This window comes from Canis lupus, chromosome 2 (assembly GCF_048164855.1).
Source record: "Canis lupus baileyi chromosome 2, mCanLup2.hap1, whole genome shotgun sequence".
NCBI lineage: Eukaryota > Metazoa > Chordata > Mammalia > Carnivora > Canidae > Canis > Canis lupus.
Window position 1 is genome coordinate 42,232,035 of NC_132839.1, and position 24,155 is coordinate 42,256,189.

Below are 24,155 nucleotides of genomic sequence, written 5' to 3' on the forward strand. Positions count from 1 at the left end.
CAGGGAAGGGTGGCCCATTTTAGGATGTCAGGACCATGTTTGTCAGGGGTGGGCAGGACCAGAGGCACCTGGGCTGGTGAGCCAGTAGGAGTTATCAGAGCCAGGAAACAGGTTTTCACAAAGATGACAACAGTTTCAGCCCTACAGGCCTGTGTGCCTCGAGCCTTTACCAACCTCCACTGCTGGATGTGCAGGGAGACATGCAAGAGCATGACCTGTGTGTTCAAACCTAGATCTGCTACTAGGAGATGAAAAGAAACAAGATGCTGTGCCATGAGCCCCCATCTTCATCCTCTTCCTACAAAGGGCAACATATGGCATTGACCAGTGGTCATCAGCAATCATCCTTCACAGACATCCTGGGGGAGTCTGCAGTCATGGGATGACTGCCTGCCGAGAGCAGTTGGGCTTCTGAGGCTCCCGCAAAGCTGCTGTTGAGGGGTCCCACACTTGTAGTCCCTGTGCCACATCTTGCAGAACAGACCCATTCTCTTCAGCGAGCTCACTGCAAAAGAAAAATGGGACATAAAGGCATTTAATAGGGTAGCAACTTTTCCATTCACCGCGAGCCCACCTTCCCTTGGCATGGCATCTCCCCACTTCCCTCACTAACTTTGCAGCTCTCTGAGGGCACCTGGGCTTGCTGTTGGGGAGCTACTGCCTTCCCTCAGGCACGTGTGTGTGTTTTCCCACCCTACTTCCATTCCTTTAGAAATGTGCTCCTTAATGCCCATCACCTATTTCACCCATCCTTACCCACCTCCTCTCCAGCAACCCTCAGTTTGTTCTCTGTAGTTAAGAGTCTGTTTCTTGGTTTGTCTCTCTTTTCTCTTTTTGTTTGTTTTGTTTCTTAAATTCCACATATGAGTGAAATCATATGGTATTTGTCTTTCTCTGAATGACTTATTTCACTTAGCATTATACTCTCTAGCTCCCACCATGTTTCTGCAGATAGCAAGATTTCATTCTTTTTGTGGCTGAATAACATTCCATTTATTTGCCACATCTTCTTTATCCATTCACTGTCAACAGACACTTGGGCTGCTTCCATATCTTGGCTGTTGTAAATAATGCTGTTATAAACACAGGGGTACATGTATTTCTTTGAATTTTATCATCTCTTTGTTTACATATTTTCATTAAAACAATAAAAAAAAATTGGAAGCCATATGGAGATTAAAGCCAGCTGCAGTTTGTGTACATGTCTAAGCAGAGGGGAGTCTGTGGGGGAAGGTGCTGGAAGGGGTGAAGCCTCATCATTGAGTAGCACGGGTGCCTGCTCTGGTCCACCTGGCCTGGAAAGGTGGTCTCAGGAAAAAGAGACTGGCCAGCCGTGAGGAGTCTAACCTGGTGTATGGCTTCCAACAAATCACATTCGTTTTACAGCCCCCAAAGGGACTCATCAAGGATGGAGGAAGTGTTTGCCTCATCTGGAAGCTGTAAAAATACAAGTGAAAATACTCAGGCCAAATGATAGCACAGTAATGCCACAGCACTTTGTACAGTGAGATTCTTTAACAAGAATAAAAGGTGAAAATATCAACATTACCTCTAAAAATCACTTTTCAAAAGTGCCACTTCAGGCACTGGACACCAAGTCCATCACATCCAATCTTTCTACCACTATGGGAACCGGCAACCTTTTCTTCAAGCATCAGATGAAATTTAAACTTTACCTGTCAAGACTCCATACCTCATGCCCATGTTGTATGAAAAATGGGCACCATTTTTTGTGAAACAGCAGAATCACCCTCTGTATGATGCTGTGGTCACAGGGAGGCCCTGAGACTCCTGGGAGGAGGGCAGATACACAGCTCTGTCACACTCTCTTAGGGCATGCATGCTCTTACACACACAAGCATACATGCTCAGGTCCTGGAATGAGGGGTACCATTACCCAGGCTATGTTCCTTCTCTCTTTTCTTTTCTTTGTCTCTCTTTACCTCTCTTAATTGAATTTTTGTTAAATAAATTTTTTAGCAGTTAATTGAATTGTTAAATGAAAAGTTAAAAGCCTATATGATATGAATCTTTGGTATGAATAAACACATACGCACGCACGTGCACACATACACAATCCCAGGCAAGAGTGAGGAGAGGACAGAGCTGACTCTTCTATCTGACATCAAAATCTATTATTGTAGAAATTCAAGAATGTGAGTGTTTTTGTTACTTTAGTACTCTTGCTAGTGAAGAGAGACGGTTTATACTATAGATGTCTTATCCACTTTCACCTACTATGATGTAATCTACTACAGCAAAGTGTAGTACCAGTGCTGTATGGATCATTATTCACCACTGGTGATTCAGAATTATGTGATATTTTAGGATTATTTATACCATGATGATCCTGCATGTGTAGGAGGTAACACTGAATCTGTAGAGACCCCAGATCTACTCTGGTGGTTGCATTGCTACTGAATCCCTGAAGGCTGGTAGGCTCATTTCCTTGAGCAAAAATAAAAACAAAGACTTCTCTGGGGTGAGAGGATTTTGATGTTATTGTTGCCTTCTGTTTTGTTCCCCATAATGGAGTTATGGATGATTATGACAATTTAACCTGCATAAGCCAGTGCAAACCGTTACCCCTAGTGACTTTCAGCACTTGTAGGTGACATTTCTGAGTAGCTGGAGATTGAAGGCATGGTATGGTTCTTGGCAAAGAAACACTGACAGTTGAGAATTTTCCTCCTACTATAAAGCTGGTGTTTTGGTTATTATCATGTAGAGTAATAGTAACAATACAAATCTGCCTATCATTTCCTAGAAACTGCCATGAGCCCTCCCTGTTACTGTAGCATCAGTGAGCTGAAAAGGGACTGTCAGTGTGCTCATAGGGCTATTAGGTTAGGGCCTGGCCTGGCTGAGGACCCCTTCAGTGGAGAGGCTACATCACAGGAGCCATTTCCCTAGGTTTCCAGGCAAAACTACTTTGAGGAGAGGTAGGATCTGATTACATACCCGAAGTCAAAACCCCAAAGCTTCTGAGAAACAGACAGGTAGGCTCAAAGCCAGGTAAAACCAAAGCTTTCAAAATGGTATATATATCAAGTCTAAAACACCCAGCCCTCTCCATGGTTTTCAGAATTTGGGGTGAAGCTAGGAGGGGTTGAACATTGTAGGGATTCTCTTAGAATTTCCTGCATGGTATATATTGGCTTTCCTAAAGCAAATACAGAAGCAGTGTGTTATTTGTTTTAAGATAAAATAAACTCAAGCCATTAAGTGGTTATTGTGTCTGATAAATCTGGGTCACATGTGATGTGAAGCCTGTCTATGTCCTTAACCCCACTGTTATTTAAAGTTAGAGTTACTGTGTATGCTTAATGCTACTCTTTTTTTTTTTTAAATATAATGTTGCCAGGAGTAATAGATGCCCCGGAACATAAACCTAAAACAACATACATTTCTCAGTCCAGTAATCCCGAAATTAATCTAAAAATAGCCTAAACAGTAGTTTATATAAACCTCAAATATCAAGACTCCCAGCCCAATGCTAGTTCATCAAACTGTAAATTTATGAGGTACTTAGTTAGCATTTGAGCATTTTAAACCAGATCAAGCATGATCTGTGTTAGACACAGGCTGCAGAAATCCAAGAATCCCACTCTTGGCTGATCTTGCTGACTGGAACATTCCTTGGGGAAGTCCTTTTCTGGGGCCAGCATAGTGAAACACTAACATAACATACCGTGCAGGCATACAGTTGTGGACGGCATAGTCAGCTTTTCTGAGCACTGTTTAAAACACAGTTTTGTCTCCTGAGAGACCAGGCCCTCTGGCCAGCAGAGTCTGGCAGTGCGAGCAAAGGAGTCTCTTTCATTTTACAACCAACTTGACCACCGGAGAAAACTTAGAAGCAGTCACAAACGAAACATTCCTCCATATGTGGTGAGGCCACTCTGCCAGGGCTTGGAGCTCCTCCAATTGTGGTTTCCCAAACAACATCCTTGTTGTTTGAAAAAACCCATCTGGTGGCCACTCTCTCTCTCTCAAGAGATCCCAGCCCAGGATGATGAGAACTGGCTTATGAAAGTGCAAAGCTAGAAGAACAACAGACTCATGGGTGGGTTCTCTCTTGGATTGGGTTCTCCAGGGTTGACAACAAAGCAGTTTCATCTGGTCCGCGTGCTATGCTTACGCCTTGTCATTGAAGATGGGATGAAGTCACGTTCTTCATGAGACATCTTATTTCTGTAACCGTTACACATTTAGCAGAGGTCACTGAAATCTATCAGCATTTTCAGAAGATCTAGACTGGGTGACAGGCACTGAGGGGGGCACTTGATGAGATGAGCACCGGGTGTTATATGTTGGCAAATCGAACTCCAATAAAAAAATACAAAAAAAAAAAAAAAGAAAGAAAAAGAAAACTCCATCACTGGTTTTATTTAAAGATATCAAATCAAATCCAAAATAAAATTTCAGATGACTTTTAACATCCTCTGCTAAATGAATTTGAAAAACCAGCTAGTGCCTTTAAAAGTTAACAGAAAACAAAGAGATAATAGTTGGACAGGCAAATGGATGGCTATAGATAGCTGTAGGTATGGATAGATAATAAGGCAAAAAAAAAAAAAGAAAACCTAAAAAATTGAGTAGTGGCACTGAAAAATAGGATTCATTCAGCAAAGTACCATTAGAAATAGATCTAAATTATTCCTCTTGGTCAGACTTATCTGACAATCTCTTCGTTTCACTTGAATTGGATGGATTTCTTGGCAGGAAGGCAAGACTGAATCTAACCAGAACAAGCCGTCATCACTGTAGTAGACTTATCACCCCTGTAATGGATCTGGATTCTCCGATGTTGTGATGCTTTCGCCAGTATTAAATAGAGAATTCATTCAATAAACACTCAGAGTACCCACTCTGTGCTGGTCACTGTTAGAGAAGCTGGGATAGAAAGCCACCCTGACGGAATCTGGGGAGTTGGAAGAGCCTTTGGGAAATGCAGAGGGAGGGCATTATTCAGGGTAAAGTCTAGTAGAGGGGTCCAGGCCATGGGAAAATGTGGCCATCAACACATAGGTGTGCTTTCTTCTGACAGGATAGTAGTCAGTTGACCAACTGACCAAAAAAATTGGTACAAGTGAGGAAACAAAGAAATTATACTTCAGTGCCTTAAATATTTTATTTTAGCTTAAGCCATGAAAATGTTAATTTTTTCATCAATTTCACGGCAAAGGTGAAAGCTTTTTCTTTGAGAACGCGTGTCTACCGACTGGATGTGCACATCACATGCCTCACACAAGCCACAACTATAATGAAATGAGTCAGAATTCCGGTTTCTTTTTCTTTTTTCTTTCTTAGATGGAGTAGGACATAAAAGACCCTTGCCCATAGGGCAGCAAAACATTTCAATCATTAACATGGACATATTTTAGTATCGAAAAACAAGTGTAATTATCAGAAACTTGCCGTTTAAGACCTATAATATCTGAACCTATAATATCACAGTTAATTCTATATTAATCCATGTTCGGGTGCCATCTGCCTGCACTCTCCTTGTTCCCAGGGAGCATGAGGAGGGAGTTCTATCACTGTGGGGCAGCCGGGGCAGTGAGGGGTCATGGGCTAGGAACAGCTGCGCCAGAAGCAGAGCCCCCCAGTGTTCTGAACACAGGTGTGCAGTTGTGGGTTCTGGGGAGCTTCCCTCCTGCAGCAGCTATATAATTCTATATTAACTGTGATATTATAGGTTCATTTATTCATTTATTTAACAAATGCTGTGGTATTCCATTTGCTCTATCAGTCTTCATGCATGAAGTAAGGAAACCATCGCTCTGTTTCTCTATAAGCTCATGGCTTTTGGTCTGCTCTGTTGAGAGTAGCCAAGTACAGGGCATCAGCCTGTGTTACTCTTGGTCTTTCAGATTTGACTTAAGTTAGCATTGTATGCTGGAACCTGGAACTGGAGATGAAAGCCTGTAGCATAAGTGTCCCTCTCTCCTCTTACTTTCCCTCGGGCAGCTTGGGGATGAACCATGACGATGACCACTCATCCTGTGCCGGCAGATCCCACATCATGTCAGGAGAGTGGGTAAAGGGCCGGAATCCCAGTGACCTCTCTTGGTCCTCCTGCAGTCGTGATGACCTTGAAAACTTCCTCAAGTAAGTCCTTGAATCATTCTGTACAATCACTACAATAGAAGGTACTTCCAGAAAGCACAACAATTAGAGTCTTAGCAAGTGTGGGAAGGAGAAATGAATCTCTTAGAACTCTGAGCTGGCCTAAAGAGGTACAGAACCTCCCATATCTGGCTCAATTTCCTCCCAAGTGTGTGTCTCGTATGATGCTGGGCACCCAGCTGCTATTCATAAATGCTTTGTTGATTGACTGAATGTCAACACAGTGACTGTGACTTGAAAAGAACCCTACTTCATTTCTCCCAGGTATTTTGACCCTGAATGGATACTCCCTTAGCAGCATCCCTTGGGTGCTACAGAAAAAGACATTTCCTTAGTGCTGAGGCTATTTCCCTTGATGGAGAGCACATTTTCTGGGGAGCAGGGCTTCCTCACCTCCCTCACATGTGGGGATAGGCTCTATCTCACTCATTTCTTTGCAGAATGTATCTGTACCATTCCACTTGCAGTTTTTACAGAAGAACTGGCTATCTGATTTTGGGCCTTTGTCAAACAAAGTCTTAGCTCATGTACTGGGAGGGTCCCTTAGTGTCAAGACCTCAGGGATAAACTTACAGATTTGATGCGCAGATCCAGATCACCTCATTACTTAGTCGGATTCATCTGTCCACTCCATGGAGATGAAAGGGACTCAAGTGAGTCTTCCCTGCCTACAGAGCTTTGCAAGCTCAGTAACACATTAAAGCACCTAGTGAATTCGGGATGGAGCAGCCAAAGGCGTCACTCTGCCTGCTGTCCTCATCCTGGGTCTTCTTTCATTACATCTCCTGTGGGTGGGGAAATAAGGTGGTACACAAGTCTTAAAAATGGGCTTGTTAGTTTTAATATAATCTATTTCCTCCTGAGTACTTATTATCACAGAACCTTAATGAAATGTTGTAAGCCACTTGACATTTTTCATTTTTCCTAGAAGGGTCAATGAAACAAAGGAGGGTATTTTCATTTGCTCATTTACATGTTGCTGATCCCATGCCTTTGTTAAAGTGTTGTGTGGGTCTGAGTCTGGGAGAGCTGGGCCAGCGTCAGCCTGAGTGTACTTGTATGTAATTCTTTTCTTCAAGAATTTTGGCAAGAGGCTGGGTTTCCTTTCCACTACCATCTACCTTGTTTGGGGAATTGAGAAGTCAAAGCATTCAAGTATATAACCTCATAATGGAGCCATAGCCTCACAGCTCCCCCAGTTTAGTTTCTCAGAGCTGTTCACAACATCTGTGGACATTTCTACCCTGGTTGCAATCCTGATGTCTTTTGCAGATTGTGCCACCAGCCAGCTTTCAGGGATGGAACACATATACCAGTCAGTGACCACAGCCTGCCACAGGCCCTCCAAGTGAATCTGCAGAGTTGGAAATAAACACTTTGTTTTTATTTGAGATAAAACAAAAACAATCCTAACTTCTATTTTTTTCTTCACTCTTAGTAATTTTGCTCAAAGGCATATTCTAAGAAAATACCATAGGAATCTATTTCAAAAGCATTTTCATCCAAGAAAGCTCAACCTTGAGAAAAGTACATTAGCCTCATGGGTGTTATTCTCAGGCCCTTTCCTAGTTGCTAAACTCCCAGTGCCTTTGCAGTAAAGATCTGCATTCAGTCAGGTAGAAAAAGAGCAAAAAGAGAGAGAGGAAAAAAAGCACAATCTACATATCCAATGCCTGAGTCATCTTCCATAGGTAATTTGGAGATGCATCCTTCTTGCCTTCTCTTGACTGACAGAACAAACACCTGAGCAGTACGTACACTTGCAAGTCAACTTGCCTCTTGGCCGTTTCAGGTCGAAAGTCAGCACCTGTTTGCTGGTCACAGACCCCCGGAGCCAGCACGTGGTACGTCTCCCTCACAAGCTACCGGGCATGCACTACAGTGCCAACGAGCAGTGCCAGATCCTGTTTGGCACCAACGCCACCTTCTGCAGAAACATGGAGGTAAGCAGCCACCGGAGGACTGACACAGGAAGGAGCATCTGGCTTCTGTTGGAGGATACAGCTATCCATATGCCACATACAAACATACACACACATACGTGCATGCACATTTTCACTTACGTTGGCCTACATATACATACACCCTCACAGGCAGTTGCACAGGTGCACGCATAGAGAGCCTCACACATAAACATACACACTTCCTCACACACAGGCAGCTTTATAGGGGCACACTTCAGAGTCCCTACCAACAAGAAGAACCTAATGTTTTGTTTTAATCCAAAGGCATTTCTTTTTTCTTTCTTTCTTCTTTCATAGCCTAATGGCGTAACATGAAAAATTTAGGACACTAGGGAAAAGAAAATTCACCCATCCTCCTTGGAAGTGATGTGATGTCACCCGATATTAAACCCTGGGTAGCTATGGAAAGCAGCAAAAAGCCGTGAAGTGTTGGAAAGTGTCAGGTCAAGAACATCTAATAAATAATAAATTGGCTATTTGATAGTAGCATCAATAACCCTGTTAAGATGTTACCATTCAGTGAGCAATGCTCATGTGTTTTGTCCTTTGTTACCTAATGTGTGAGTCAGATTAGCCCTTACCACAGGCTCTCTGGATTGCTCTCCCCAGTGTACAGATGGTAACACCAAGCATCAGAGGTTATGCAGTCATCCAAAATGGCTTGGTTAGTAGAAAGTAGAGCAAGGATTTGTCTCAGGTCTGTTTACCCACAGAGCACACACTTTCTCACTATGCTGTAGACAGCAAGCTGTGGCCTGGCCACCCCTGGGGATGGAGGTGCCAAGATGGATGTGCCAGGACCTGGGGCAGTGCCATCTCCATGCCATGGCCCAGGGGAAGGCCAGAGCAGCCTGTGTTCTAGCTGGCAGTTGGCTCAGGTAGGGGAGCAGAGCCAGAAGGACAGAAGCAGGAGAACTAGGTGGGGTGGGGACATGTAGGACTCAGGAGACACCCAGTGGAAGGGCTGTCCTGGTGTTGGAGCTCAGGATGGCATCGAGTCCCAGGGAGGGAGCCTGGAGGGCTGGACAGGTTCCCAGAGCAAGAACCCAGGGCAAGACCAACTCCAAGACAGACACACCAGGGACTATGCCTCCAGAATGAGACCCCAGGGTCACAGGCAGCAGAACAAGTCAGCCTGGAGCCCATAAGGCAGGATGCTGCCCCTCAAGGGCTTCCTGGCTCTGTGGGAGTTGGTTCAGGAAATCAGGGCGAGTCCTCAGGTAGAGCATTGCTTGCCCTTGTTTGGGGTGCAGAAGAGGGTTGCACCTCAAAACCAGTCTAGCACCTCCTGCCAGCTGTTTCTCCAAAGGGCAGTTGTTCACAGCCTTGTCCTGAATCCTCTTCCATCCCCCTGCGGAGGTGCCAGGAAGGGTCCTTTCCAGACCTTGGTAATGGAGAGCCATCTCCCACCTTACACCCCAATGCCTCGAACCTGGAAGGTACAAGGACATCTCTATGGGGAAATGCAGTGAGCTCCAGGATGAAATCATCTCTGGCAGTCTGCCACTGGCGTCTGGTGCTCACCATTGGCCTTGACCATTAACACTCTTCTTCATATACCACGTGCTAGCCAGGAAGCACCTTGTTTGCCTGTCCCAGCTTCAGTCCTTAAAAGTACCTGATGGCCCAGAGTCATCAGAAAGGGCAGCTTTCAGAGGCTCCTCTGATGATGTGGTGACAGCACAAAATCCATGTGGATGGAACCCCAGGAGAGGACCCTGAGCATTCAGGAAGAGTAGAGATGCCCTGGGCAGCCAGGGTGGAGAAAAGGGAGGTGCTCAGCTGAGTCACAGGGCACAGAGCAGCCACTCAGCTCACTGTGGGGGTCTCCTCAGGGTTGGTGGGATGTTGCAGGCCAGGCTGCACTAGCCCAACCAGGGGCAAGATGGACAGAGGGCAGGGGTGTGTGTGTGTGGAGGGGAAGCTGGGCAGAGATTGCCTCCCTCCTGAGAACTGCAGTCATATTTGCCTCTTAGGACCCAGGCAATTGTATACCAGTTGGGCAAGGAGGAGGGATAAGAGGAAGGAGATATCTATACTGGGAGCTCATGATTTCCCAGGCAGAGGGAGTGCTTAGGAAGGGTCAACTTTCCATGTACTGGCACAGAAACCCTGGCTATAATTGTCGAGGCAGAGGCTTTGAACCACATTTAACAGATGAGAAGACAAAAGCTGAGAGAGTTTAGGTAATATGCCAAGGTCACCCAGTCAGGAAGAGGGGTGGGCTGCAGACTAAACCCAGGTGTGTGTATAACCGAGGGAGAAAAGAAATGCCATGTATAGTCATTTAAAGACAAACCCCAAAAGGGAGGAAGGTGACCTGGTATTTCATTTTCCTTTGCTAGCATCATTTTGTTCAAAGAACATGGTGAAATGTCAACAAGCACTGATCAGCTTAGCTATGTGATTTTTTCTTTTGCCCTAGAAGCTTAAGATACAAGTATATAAAGTGAGATCTTCTCATTTTGTGAGTTACAGGAAAGCTGAGAATGAATTGCCATAGCTCACCGGAACCACAAAATATATCTTCCCCCTTGCCTTTTCTTTGAGAGTACTTCAGTACTAAATAAAATGAAATGGACGTTTTTCTCCCCAGTACCTAGCCAGAGTGAAGAAGCACCTGTCAGCACATCTGACTAGATGACCTGCAGCCTCAGGGAACTGGCAGAAATTTTCGGCTTGCGTGGCGAGGGTGCTTCCTTCATTGTAAATCTCACAGTCAGATGATGGTAACTTCACTCAGGAGAAAAATGTCCTGCTAACCCACAAGAGGCACTGCTGGAAGGGAGAGGCAGAGGCCAGCTGGGGACAAGATCTTTTGCGAGTGCTGCCCTAGGCCTGGAACACACCATAGGACTCAAAGCCAAACTATGCAGCACACCGCTCTGGGATTCTTTTTGTTTTGATTAATTTATTTGAGAGAGAGAGAGAGAGAGAGACAGCAAACAGGGGGAGAGGGAGAGAGAGTCTTAAGCAGAGCTGAGCACGGAGCCCAACCCAGGGCTTGATCCCACGACCCTGAGATCATGACCTGAGCCAAAATCAAGAGTCAGACACTTCATCAACTAAGCCCACAGACGCCCCCCAACTAAGGGATTCTAAGCCTTGTTTTATCATCTGTTTACTCATGTTATACATTTATGGGTCTATGTTTCAGCTGGTGTTCAGTATAGCAGAAGAGCAAGAGTGTTGTTTCTTTCTTATTCCCTGTAACACTGACTTTCTGGTGTGGGTATGAGCCGCTTCTCCTCTTACTTGTCCTCACTTCATTCGGCATCCCCTTCACTCACTCTGTTCCAGTTAAATTGCCTTCCTGCTCTTTCTTGAACTGGCAAGGCATGCTATTGGCAGGAATACAACACACTCTGCTTCATGCTGCCTGCATCCTCTCCCTGGACACTCTTCCTTCACTTGTCCCTGTGACTAGGTGCCTCATCTTTTTTTGAGTCTGGGGGGCTTTGTTTTTTCAGAGGTAACCTTCTTAAGGAGGCCTACCCTGACCATGCTATTTCAAATTTTAATTTGTATTCCCCGAAAATCAAACTCCAATTAAAAATATATATATAACAAAAAAAATTTTAAATAAAATAAAATTTTAATTTGGTAAGGGGTGCCTGGGTGGCTTAGCTGGTTAAGTGTGTGACTCTTGATTTTGGCTCGGGTCATGATCTCGGGGTCATGAGTTCCAGCCAACATACATATAAGACTCCATCAAATTTTTTGCAGGGATCTATTCCTTCCTGTGCCTTCTTCCCAAGGGAAGAAATTGTTCAAAGCAGCACAGTAGATCTGGTGGTGAGTGACTGTAGGCTGGTTCTGGTGACCATCTCTATGTGTCTCTATGCTGTGCATTAGTGCCATCATTGAAATCCAAGGCTCCTGGTGAGTCACTACACATAAGGTGCTGAGAACTGAGTCTGTCACAGCATCAGCACTGAGGTATTTGAGCTGATATTTGTGCTATTATTACTTTTCTGGAAAACACTGACTCCCATCCAGTGGAAAACAGAACTAATCTGTCTGTGTACATCTGTAGGATCAGCATTTCTCTGTATTGAACTCAGGATCATGAAAAAATTAAGCATTATGTAAAACCTATACTTTTCTGGCAGCCAGAGACATCCAGAACCAATCATAAAGGTCTTTTAATCCAATGCCAAACTGATCTTTATAACCATTACTATTCTTTAATTCCCTTGAGGATTGAGTTGGATCTCATATAATGAAATGACCACAGTCCCAATTTTGCCTTTAATTTCTTATTCTGACTTCTGCCTTTGGCCAAGATGAAGTAACAGGGACCAGATTTACCTTCGCACCTGCAACTAAGCAACTAAGAAATCAAATGAACTATATAAAATAGTGATTTTTCATGACATTGGGCATCCAACAAGAAAGAATTGTGATCCTTGAGAGATGTCAAGGACATAAGGTGAGCCCTCTGATTATCCTGGCTTACTTCCTAGACAGTCTTCAGGCTGTGGCACAGAGAGGGAGAACAGAGAAGAAACAAGTCTTCTTGAGTTGAGGAAGTGGAACTGGAAGCACAGAGAAGCCAAGGAAGTTAGAGTTCACAGAGAGAGGTACCACAGAATAAAAAGCTTTTTAAAGAACCTCAGAAATGTGCACAAGAGCTCCATGAATCTTTAGCTTAGTACTCAGTAACGTACATGTGAGAAGACTACCCAAGACCATCTGAAAATATTAGAGGAAACAATCTCTGGAACTCATGTGAAGTGCACAGAAGAGTGTTGCATCAGTAGTGTGGCAAAATTAGCCTTATCCTGGATGTTGGTCTAGTGCCACCTAATAAAGTTTAAAAGCAAAATCTGAAAGGATCAAACTCTTGCCCTGTGACTTAACCAGGTCCTAGAAGAAAGCTCAAAAATATTTGTAGAGATAGAAAACCATCCAACACTTAATAAAATAAAACTCACAATGTCTAGCATCAAATAAAAAATTACCAGGCCTTCAAAGGAGCCGAAAAGTACATCCATAATGAGGAGAAAAATCAATCAATCAAAACTAACCGAGAAAGACACAAAAGATAGAATTAACAGACAAGGGCTTTAAAACAGTAATTGTAACCATTGTCCAGGTTCAAGAAGGTAGCAGAAAGAGTGAACATGTTAAGTAGAGATATGGAAGACATAAAACAGATGCCAAGGAAACCTCTAGAAGTGAAAACTATACTATCTGAAGTGAAAAAGACCCTATTGCTAGGAAATGAGAGATTGCAGAAGTGATCAGTGAACTTGAACACAAAGTGATTAAAATTATCCAAAATGAAACATGAGAAAAAGGACAGATAAGAAAAAGAAGACAGTATCAGTGAGCTATGGGTCTTCAGGTGGCCTAAGATGTATATGCAGATGATACCCCAGAAGGAAATGAGAGAGAGCAAGGACAGAAATATTTGAAGAAATACTGGCTAAAAAAAATTCCAAGCTTGATGAAAATGATACACCCACACATCCAAGAAGGTATGACCCTCAAGCACAAGAAACATAAACAAGAAATCTAGACCAATGCTTATCATGATCCATTTGCTTAAAAATAATGATAAAGAGAAAATCTTAAAATGGCCAGAGTAGAAGTTATGAACACATAAACAAAGGTAAAAAAGATGGAAAAGAGTTTGATCCTTTCAGATATCTCTCATTTGAAACAATGCAAGCCTAAAGATGGTAGAGCAGCATCTTTAAAGTACTGAGGGAAAAAAAGCCTGTGACCTTAGAAATCAACCCCCAGCAAAAATCTCTTTGAAAAATTAAGGTGAAATGGAGATTTTCTGTTTTTCAAAAGCTAAAAATATTCATCGCTGGCCAACCCATACTGTAAGAAATATTAACAGAAATCTTTCATGCAGAAAGATAATTATAGTAGATGGCAATATCAATTTACACAAAGAAATGAAGGGCCCTGGAAGTTGTGACTACATGGGTGAATATATGATATACTTAAATATACTCAAATATCTTTAAAAGATCATTGATTGATTAAACAACTGTCTTAAAGAAAAAAATAAGAATACAGTCATGGTCGATGCCCATGTCCTAATCCCCAGAACCTGTGAGCTTTACCTTAGATGGCTTAAAGGGACTTCTCAGATTTTATTCCATTAAGGATCTTGAGATGGGGATATTTCCTGGATTATCTGGATGGGCCTGATATAATCAGAAGAGTCCTTACTGAGAGGAGGGCAGGAGATCAGAGTAGGTAGTAGGAGACATGACAGCAGAAGGAAGAGGTGGGAATCATGCAAGGAGGTGGCCATCAGCTAAGGAGAGCAAGGCAGCCTCTAGGAGCTGGAAAATTCAGGGAAATAGACTCTCCCCTCGGAGCCTCCAGAAGGAACCAGCCCTGTGAAAACCTTGATTTAAGCCCATTGAGACTGATTTTGGATTTTCAATCTCCAGAACTGTATGATGAGAAATTGGCGTTCTCACGAGCCACTAAATTTACAGCAATGTTTGTAAGAGAAGCAGTAGGAAACACTAGTAGCTTTGCCATGGGAAACCAGTACAGTAATGTAGAGTTTATGACATTCATAAAAGTAAAACACATGATATTCACATAGAGGCCAGAACAGGAGGAAGGGTCAGATTCTATTGTAAGGTTTTTTGCACTATATACTAGATAGAATAATTGCACAGAAAGAAACTATAAATCAACCAATAACTAATACAACAAAGTTATAGCTAATAAGCCAACAAATGAAACAAAATGTGAACATATATTACTGTGACCCCTTAAGCATATTAGAACTAGGTTATGTAAAGGTGGGTTGTAAGTGCACGTTTCATGTTAGTCATTTATACTCCATTCTGCTAAGAAAATGGTGCAGTTGACATTAGGGCTTCTGCATGGGGAGTCTCCATGTGGCCCTTGTGTGCATCCCATTTCTCCAGCTGTCCAGTTCTTTATAAAATCACTCCCATGACATCATGACCTGTTAAGGATCTCCAGTTATTTCAGAGGGGACTGTGATGCAGAATTCTCAGTAAAATTCTCCAAATCACATGAGGCCCCCTTTAATAGGCAAAAAAGTTACTACTTTCTAGATACAGTGAAAAGAAAAACACTCCTAGCCAGGAATTTTAGGGGAATGAATATCACAAAGCCATTACAACTCCAAAAATCTGGAGGAACCTCTTCTTTTACAAACCACACTCACATATGACAGTTGGGAACACTGTCCATGTTTTCAGGTTCAGGCTCCCCCAAAGCTTGTTGATGGTGAGAACTTCACTGGCAAGCCCCTCAGCTGGCATGCCTTTGCAGAGCAGTAGGGGGATAGGTTGGAAAAGTACCTAAACATCAGTGAGGCAAGTGGGGTGTGTGTGTGTATGTTTTAGAAATTTCTAGAACTTTAAACCTATCACACACAAAAAAACAATAAAACGTAACAGAGGTTGGACACCGCCAAAGGAAGAAAACCACAAAATACACCAGTGTTGAGGAGTTGAACATTTTCTTATTCTTTTTCTGAAATACAGACCCATAAAAATAAGAAGAAAAGAAACTGGGGAGATTATATTTTGAGAAAAATACTAACCACCATGACTACCGGTGAGAAGAATTTTCATTTTGCTTCTGCCTTTTATGAGGAACAAAAGCTTATCCCTGGCAGAATGTAGAGGCCTATCGTCTCAGAGGATTGTATTTTTCATAGACACATCTTTATTATTGTACAGAAGCAGGGGTTCTGAACCAGGATCTGCAGAGATAGATTTCAGAGGTTTTGTGAACAAGGATAATGAAAGTTTATTTTTCTCCAATCTGTAACTGACATGAGTACAGTTGACCCTTGAACAACACAGTTTGAGTTGTATGAATCTACTTCTACATGGATTTTTTTATATATATAAATACAGTACAGTACTATGAATGTATTTTCTCTCTTTTTTTTTAAGATTCTATTTTATTTGAGAGAGAGAGAGAATGAACCGGAGAGGAAAGGCAGCGGGAGAAGGAGAAGCAGGCTCCCCACTGAGCAGGGAACCTGACGCAGGGCTCGATCTAAGAACCCTGAGATCATGATCTGAGCCGAAGGCAGATGCTTAACCAACTGAGCCACCCAGGCGCCTTTGAGTGTGTTTTCTCTTATGATTTTCTTAACATTTTCTTTTACCTAAACTAAATTTTTTGTAAGAATACAGTATATAATACAGGTAACATACAAAATATGTGCTAATCAACTGCTTATGTTATTGGGAATGCCTCCAATCAGCAGTAGGTGATTGGCAATCAGGTTTTTGGGGAGCCAAGAGTTACATGTGGATTTTCAATGGTGTCGGGGGTCAGCAGTCATACATCTGTGTTGTTCAAGGGTCAACTGTATTTCCTTCACCCATGGATGTTGGCAGTAAGCCACAACCGTCTTAGCAGCACCCATGACTGTCGGGATTAAGACGCCCAGATAGTTCATACTGCGTGACAGTTGTAGCTGCTATCTCAAATTATCATTTGGACTCACTACTACTTTAAAATTACAGTGGTTAGGGGTGCCTGAGTGGCTCCATCGATTAAGCATTTGACTCCTGATTTCCGCTCAGGTCATGATCTCAGGGTCATGAGGTCGATCCCCAGATTGGGCTCCCTGCCCAGTCAAGAGTCCGTCTGTCCCTCTCCCTTTGCTATTCCCCCTACTTGTTCTCTTGTCTGTCTGTCTCTCTCTCTCTCTCAAATAGATAAATAATCTTGAAATTACAGTGGTTATTAGACCCAGAGCCAGATGTTCTCAGGTAATATGTTGACCAAAAAACACATGGGTCACTGTGTTACAAGTTGGTATTTATTTTTGTATTTTGGATGATACTTAAATTTAATTGTTTCCTTAGCAATATTATGAATTTTAGAATTATGCATTGACAAATATTATTCTGCAAAGGTGTTTACAGGCTTTAGACAGATTTTAAATACAGAACCTCCTTCTGACTGGGACTTTGTGTATGTTCTTTGACACAATTCATAGGCATTTTAAGATCAATCAAAATTATAAGCCATTTCCTCATTCAAAGGCATAGGGTAAATGACTTTGGAAAAACAGTTGCTTTGGGAGCAGCCTAGCCTCAAATACTAACCAGATTTCTTGCCTTCTTAAAGATTTGCATACAAGAGAACCAAGAAAAATTAAAATACAGTCCATTTTCATGTCTAGGGCTCTGGAGATCCCCACACCATCACCATTACATCTTTCATGTCTGTCTGCAAAATGCTGGTATTGTAAGGCTCAAAGCTGTCTATGGAAATATGAACTACCAAAAAAAATTGGCATCAATAGTTGGCATTTCTTGCAGCAATTATTGGCAAATATAGCTGTCTCCTCTTTTAGCCAATGGTAATGTGATGTTTTTAATTCAATAAAGCATTTAAGAAAGTCCAAACATAAAAGTTATAAACACTGGATGGTAAATATTTATTACAAAGGGGAAATGAACTTTACGCAATTAGCTCAATCCATCTTCTTTATGATTACAAGTTCCTCCTGTCTCAGGAAAGTCACTGGAAAGCATAGTCACTATTTAATAAGACTTTAAAGCTATTGGGGCTCAGCTATCCTGCTGAGTGAAGCAAGGGGTAAGAAAGCCCAAGGTGTAGGTATCACCAACTGAAAGGAAGAATGTGACATTGCTCCTGGAGACCAGAGCGGGAAGTGGGGAGTTAGGACAATGTTCTGACAATGACCACAACCTCCTAAAGCCCCCACCCTTTTCCAGCATGAAAGATATATATCCGTCCCTGCTCATCACCCTGGCTCCTGGAGATTCTGAGTTGAAAGTTGCTATGTAATGACCACTTATCCCTTAACCCTACAGCCTTCTTGGCAACACATTCCACCATGGTTGCCCTGAAAGTCATGACCACCCCACCTGGAAAGGAAGTTAGTGTAGGAAGTGATGAACACCAGCCTTATAATTGACCAGAGCAAGAGTGTGCCTATACATCATGGCATTTGCAATGGACGGAGATGGGCCTATCGTGCTTGCTTGCTTGCTTGCTTGCCTTTTTTTTTTTTTTTTTTTTTTTTGAGTATCAAGCACAAAAGCTGTAGGCCAGCTGTTTCAGGAAGGCGAGAGTGTCTGGAATGATAATAGGCATTTAAGGGTCTTATGCCTTCTTTCTACCTGTTGTTTGCTCTTCCTATTTAGTTCTCTCAGCTTTTCAGTACAGTGTGGAGGTGCTGTTCATATCACATAGTGTTTAAGAAGGTAGTCTCCCAAGTCAGACACCCAGGGTCATGTCTTGCCTCTGCCTCATGAGTGAACTACACAGCCTCTTCTGCCTCAGTTTTCCAATCTGCAAAATGGGAAAAATGGCTCTACTTACATATTACATAGGGTTATTCTGAGGACTGAGTAACACATGAGTTAGAGTACTTAGCATGTAACATGCACTCAGTAAAGGTTAGCTGGTACCATTTTTTTTCCATCCTGGAGCCAGTGGCAGAGAGGACACTGTTTAGCTGACAGTCTTGTTGGCTGGTCCTTCTCCACATCCTTCCTTATGCTGTTCTTGACATTCCTTCTGCTACCCTGGGAGCACCAGGAATTAATGTGAAGTGTCCAGTAGCTCTGTCTTGGCACAGCCCCAGTCCCCGGGATGCAAAGGCTCTTTGCAAACTTTCCCAAATCCCACAGAGATTCTCACAGGCATCTTGATGGCTAGAGATCCCTGTGGGGTCCAGGAAGCTCAGGGCATCAGAATTCCACCTGGAACTATAGGTTCTTTCTCTCTGATGTTGGTCACTTCTCAACTGAGTGGGTCATTAGAAGCTCCTCCCAAGGATATCAGAAGTTTTAATGCCCTCCTTCAGATCTTTGGCCTTTGAGTCTCTAGAAGACAGCTTTCTTGGGGGATCTCGCACTCAGTGGGGCTTGGGAACTGCCTATCTAAATGAAACCTGCCCCTTTAATGCTGCGTACCTGGCCAGAGTGGATGGCTGGCCCAAGCCACAGCCTCTCCCTGCCCCTCTCAGACAGACAGGGCCACGCGGTAGGATGTTGGGTTGGGTGCCAGGTTGAAAGCTCTCCTGCTTGCCTTAGTCTCAGTCTCCTGCCCAGCATCTGCAGCCTCTCTCAAAACTGTTGGGCTTTGGCAGCAGATGGCCTCAATTTTCCAGAAGTGTTTGGAAGTTTACAGTAGACTGCCTCCTCAGAGAGCTCTCCAGACTTTGCAAGTTGTGTGTTATCTGCCATTTCTTATCCCTGATCCCTTCCCCTTGCCAGCAGATGCCCGAGGACCCTGGCCCTGCCTTCACCCAGCAGCCTCCCCCATTCCCCCCCACCCAAAGTGGCCCCAGCCAGGTAACCATCTCTGCAACCTATAGGACATGGAAGGACTCAGGACTCAGGGAGCCTTCCAGAAGTGGGGCTGGCATGCCAGCCGGGGGGAAGGCTTCAAACTGCAGTAGTACTTGTGGAAAATTTAGATTAGTAACCTTTTCATCCAGCTCTTATTTTATCTCCCTTTTGGCTTGTGTTATCAGCAACACATTTCTGAGGGTTTTTACATAACCATCGCCTTCAGTACGCTTTGAGACAGAGCTGTTCTCCAAATACTTCATGGGTGCCCAGTAAGGGAGAGAATCAAAACAACCTTCCCAGCACTTAAAACGGTCACCAGACACCACCAGTTGAAGAAAAATGGTAAAGCTTTGAATGCATGAACAGTGCTGTCTTAGGAGGAACTCAGACCTTGCCTGTGTTTTCACAGTATGCCAGGAAGGAAGCTTGGCATTGGCTTATTTGTCACGCAGCTGCTGGAGACACTCTGCTACAAAATGTAGTTGATACGACTTTTGCCAAACCTTGAATGTAGCCAGTGAGGCAACAGATGCTAAAACAAGACAGCTGTTTCATTTTCCTTGTTCTTTGCCCCAGACCAGTAGCTTTCCACTGCTGCTGGTTTGGTTTGGTGTGTGTGTGTTTTTTTTTTTTTTTTTTTTTTTCTGGTTTTGGGTTTTTTTACTTTCCCATCTGACTCTATTAAAGTTTTTTTTTCCTGTAAAACTTGATACTTTCACCATTTAACAAAAAGTTAAAATCCAGGATGGGATAAAATATTACCTGTACATTACAAACATGATTCTCCTTTATTCCTCTTATCCAGGAGTTGGTCTCAAGCTGAGCATCCTAGTTTCCAATGTTGGCCAGGAGTTGGGGGAGCCAGTACACCCCCAACCCCACCCCTGATGCGGCTTAAGTGGCTGTACATTTCAGTTGAGCCAAGATTATGTTGCCCAGCAGTGCTTGCAAACAGAACATTGCAGGCAGAGGGCCCAAACCATTCCATTCCACTGCAAATATGAAACAGTGATGAACACTCGTGCCTGGTTGATGCAGAGGATGTGAGATTGTAGGGGGAGGAAGTAGAAGAGGAAATTGGGACCCATCAAGAACTGTATTATAACCAGTGGATAAGAGTGTCTTTTCTAGGGTCAGGAAAGGTCCCAGCTCTGCAGCTTGGGTAGGTCACTGCAAAGTGTGATGAGTGATTATTTCTGTCTCCTAAGATTGACATGAGTGGTAATGAGATAATTCTGATAAAGTACTTAGCCTGATGCCTGAGCTTAGTAAATGCTTAGAGTAGATCAGCTTTTCCCTCATGCTATCAAAGCAGTGCATGGCCTCACTCGTGAATGTATTCGTTCATCCATTCATTTGCATATTCAGCAAGGCCTTTTTGGTGGGTACCATTTGCTTCCAGGCATGTGCCAACTAATGAGAGGAGGAGGTGATGAAAGACCGCCCATGCCCCCTAGGAATTCAGGATGGAGGGGAGCCAAAGGGGTAGCAGGTAAGACACATGGCACTGTCACTTGGCAGGACCAGTTGGTGTGGAGTGCTCTTAGAACCCTAATGGGTTCTTCCTGGTGAGAATGGAGAAAAGAAGGAAAGCTTTTACAAAGTCCTGGATTTGGCCTTGTAGAATATGGAGGATGATTTCGTGACTCTGTTGATTTTTTTCAGTTCTGGTTCCTTCCCTAGACTGAGCTCTCTGATGACAGGCAGCAGGTCATGCTCATTGTTCACTTTACTTCTCCCGTGTGGTGCAGCCCAGCCTGCAGGGAGGGGGTCCTGGAGACCGGGCAGGGCAAGCTCACCTGGGAGAAGCCACAGCCTGGGTAGGGGTGCAGAGGATCCATGGGATATGGATAGTCAGGTGCACTTAGTACATGGGTGCGTGGAGGCAGCAGGGAGAGGGGAGGTCCTATGTCATAGGGGTTTTAAGTGAGTCCTGAAGAGAACAATGGATGGGTTAAGTTGGTATCTGTGTTTCCAAAGAGATTCTGCAGATATATTGAGCATGAGGAAGACTGCAGTCAAGACAGCCTGCAGGAAATGATTGCATTTGTCCAGAGGAAGAGGACTTGAATGAGGCAGTGGTTTTGAGGATGAAAAAAGAATTCATTCCAGAAAAGCCAAAATGCCATTTTTACATTTATCTGACAGATACTTTGTAAATATGCATTGCAGGTGCTAAGTAATGATAGCAAAGACCATCTCTACCACAGATGCTTGGCTCTTGGTGTGACTTTTCAGAATCAGTTTGTTTTCTGAGTAAGCAGTGTATGCACAAGGTGTGAAATGCAAAATATCACTATTTGCATACTTTTTCATATGAATATGAGCACCCTGCCACGCTGTTGTAGATCTCGCTTTTTTTTTTCTCTTAACTATATTTTAGAGTTGTTCAATACCTGTGTAAATAAGAGTTGCCCCCATCCTCTTTTTTTATTTAAATACAGATGGTGGTGTTATTTTTTAACTTTTCCTTTCGAGGTAGCTTTCGATTTAAAGAAGGGTTATAGCGACTCCTGGGTGGGCTCAGCAGCTGAGCTTCTGCCTTTGGCTCAGGGCATGATCCTGGAGTCCCAGGATTGAGTCCCGCATGGGGCTGTCTGCATGGAGCCTGTTTCTCCTCCCTCTGCCTATGTCCCTGCCTCTCTCTGTGTGTGTCTCATGAATAAATAAATAAAATCTTTAAAAAAAAATTTTTTTGTACATAAACAGTACAGAAAGTATATACCTTCCCCCTACTCCCCAGCTTCCCTCTGTGTCAGCATCTTACAGAATCCTAGAACCATGATCAAATCAGGATATGAATCCTGGTACAATACTATTCATTAAAGTACATGCTGAGGTCACTGGTTTTCCTGCCAATATCCCTTTTCTGTTCTGGGATCCTGCTTTGCATTTAGTTAGTCCCATCTCCTTGGTCTCCTCCCATCTGCTCCTTGTCTTTCATGACCTTATCCCTTGAACAGTACCACTAAGTTATTTTGTGATCTGGCTTTACCTGAGATTTCTCATGATCAGATTGAGGTTGTTAATGATCGAGAAGGAGACCACATTACATCCTGTTACAGTGGTGCCTCCTATCCGCAGTTTTGCTTTCTGTGGTTTCAGTTACTCACGGTCAACTGTGGCATGTGGTCAGGTCAGGTGTAGCCCATCCCTATGTCACAATGCCTACATCATCAAGTGATGATATACTTCATCAGGTGATATAGGCATTTTATTATCTTACGTCATCACAAGAAGGGTGAATACAAAAAAAAAAAAAGAGTGAATACAATAAGATACTTTGAGAGAGACCACACTCACAAAACTTTTATTACGCTGTATTGTTATACTTGTTCTGTTTTGTAATTGGTCTTCATCTCTTAGTGTGCCTAACTTATTTCCTTTTATGATTTTATTTACTCATGAGAGACACAGAGAGAGAAGCAGAGACATAGGCAGAGGGAGAAGCAGGCTCCCCACAGGGAGCAAATGCAGGACTCGATCCCAGGACCCCAGGATCATGACCTGAGCCAAAGGCAGATGCTGAACCACTGAGTCACCCAGGTGGCCTAGTGTGCCTAATTCATAAATCAAACTCTGCCATAAATATGTACGTATGGGAAATAACAGTATATATAGGGTTCAGTACTGTCCATGGTTTCAGACATCCACTGGGAGTCTTAGAACATATCCCCTGTGGATAAATGGGGACTGCGGTCCTGGTGATATTAACCTTGGTCACCCAGCTAAGGTGTCTCGGAGGATTCTCTACCATAACTTTTTTTTTTTTTAACTTCAAATTCAATTTAATTAGCATATAGCATATTATTAGTTTCACAGATGGAATTTAGTGATTCATCAGTTGCACATAACCACTCAGTGTTCTTCACACCACATGCCCTCCTTAATGCTTATCACCCAGTTACCCCCTACCCACTCCCACTTCCCCTCCAGCAACCCTCAGTTTGTTTCCTAGAGTTAGAAGCTCTTATATCCACTGTAACTTACTATTTTTCTTTTTATCATTATTGTTGAGTTGATCTATAGCAAAGTTTCCTGACCTCAGTACTATTGATATCTGAGGGCAAATAATTCTTTGCTGCAGGACTATCTTATGCACTATAGGATATTTAGCAACATCATTAGCCTCTGCCCACTCTAAGTCTGGGGCATCCCCTAGTTGTGACAACCAAAAAATGTCTTCACACATTGTCAAATATCTTGTAGGAGGGCAAAATCACCCCTAATTGAGAACCATTAGTCTACAAGATAAATACCTAGAAGTGGACAAAAAGTCACTTTTGCATGTATGTGATTTTTGGAATTTTATTCACCTGTATAGAGCACAACATGAAACAGAAAAGTTCAAATCCTAAGTGTACAGTTATACTTATTTTTTATAAACAACACATCAGTAGACCCTGCACATGAAGAAATATAGCATTTCTGCAATTCCAGAAGCTTCCCTAAAGCCCTCTTCCATTCACTAACCCCCAGCAATAATCACTTTCTTTCTGAACCCACAGATTAATTTTACCTGTCTTTGAACTTGAGATGAAATTATGTACATGCTGAGTGAAGTAAGTCAATCGGAGGACAAACATTATATGTTCTCATTCATTTGGGGAATATAAAAAATAGTGAAAGGGAATATAAGGGAAGGGAGAAGAAATATGTGGGAAATATCAGAAAGGGAGACAGAACCTAAAGACTCCTAACTCTGGGAAATGAACTAGGGGTGGTAGAAGGGGAGGAGGATGGGGGGTGG

At 43.1% G+C, this 24,155-nt stretch overlaps 1 protein-coding gene and 1 long non-coding RNA gene across 3 annotated transcripts in view; one reads left to right on the top strand and one right to left on the bottom strand.

Moving 5' to 3' along the window:
- LOC140616268 (uncharacterized) lies at positions 1–22,547 on the bottom strand. Of its 2 annotated transcripts, XR_012016820.1 has the most exons (4): positions 22,401–22,547; positions 6,706–6,917; positions 1,348–1,437; positions 1–505 (listed from the first exon to the last, which is right to left on the bottom strand). It is a non-coding gene; the product is annotated as an uncharacterized lncRNA (long non-coding RNA). The 2 variants fall into 2 exon arrangements; XR_012016823.1 differs by lacking the exon at positions 1,348–1,437.
- ADAMTS17 (ADAM metallopeptidase with thrombospondin type 1 motif 17) overlaps positions 1–24,155 on the top strand; it is a 324,757-nt gene that overhangs the window by 158,850 nt on the left and 141,752 nt on the right. The window contains exons 9-10 of the mRNA XM_072796801.1: positions 5,974–6,114; positions 7,925–8,075. Of these exons, the coding sequence (XP_072652902.1) occupies positions 5,974–6,114; positions 7,925–8,075 (292 nt within the window). The remainder of the gene's footprint in view (positions 1–5,973; positions 6,115–7,924; positions 8,076–24,155) is intronic.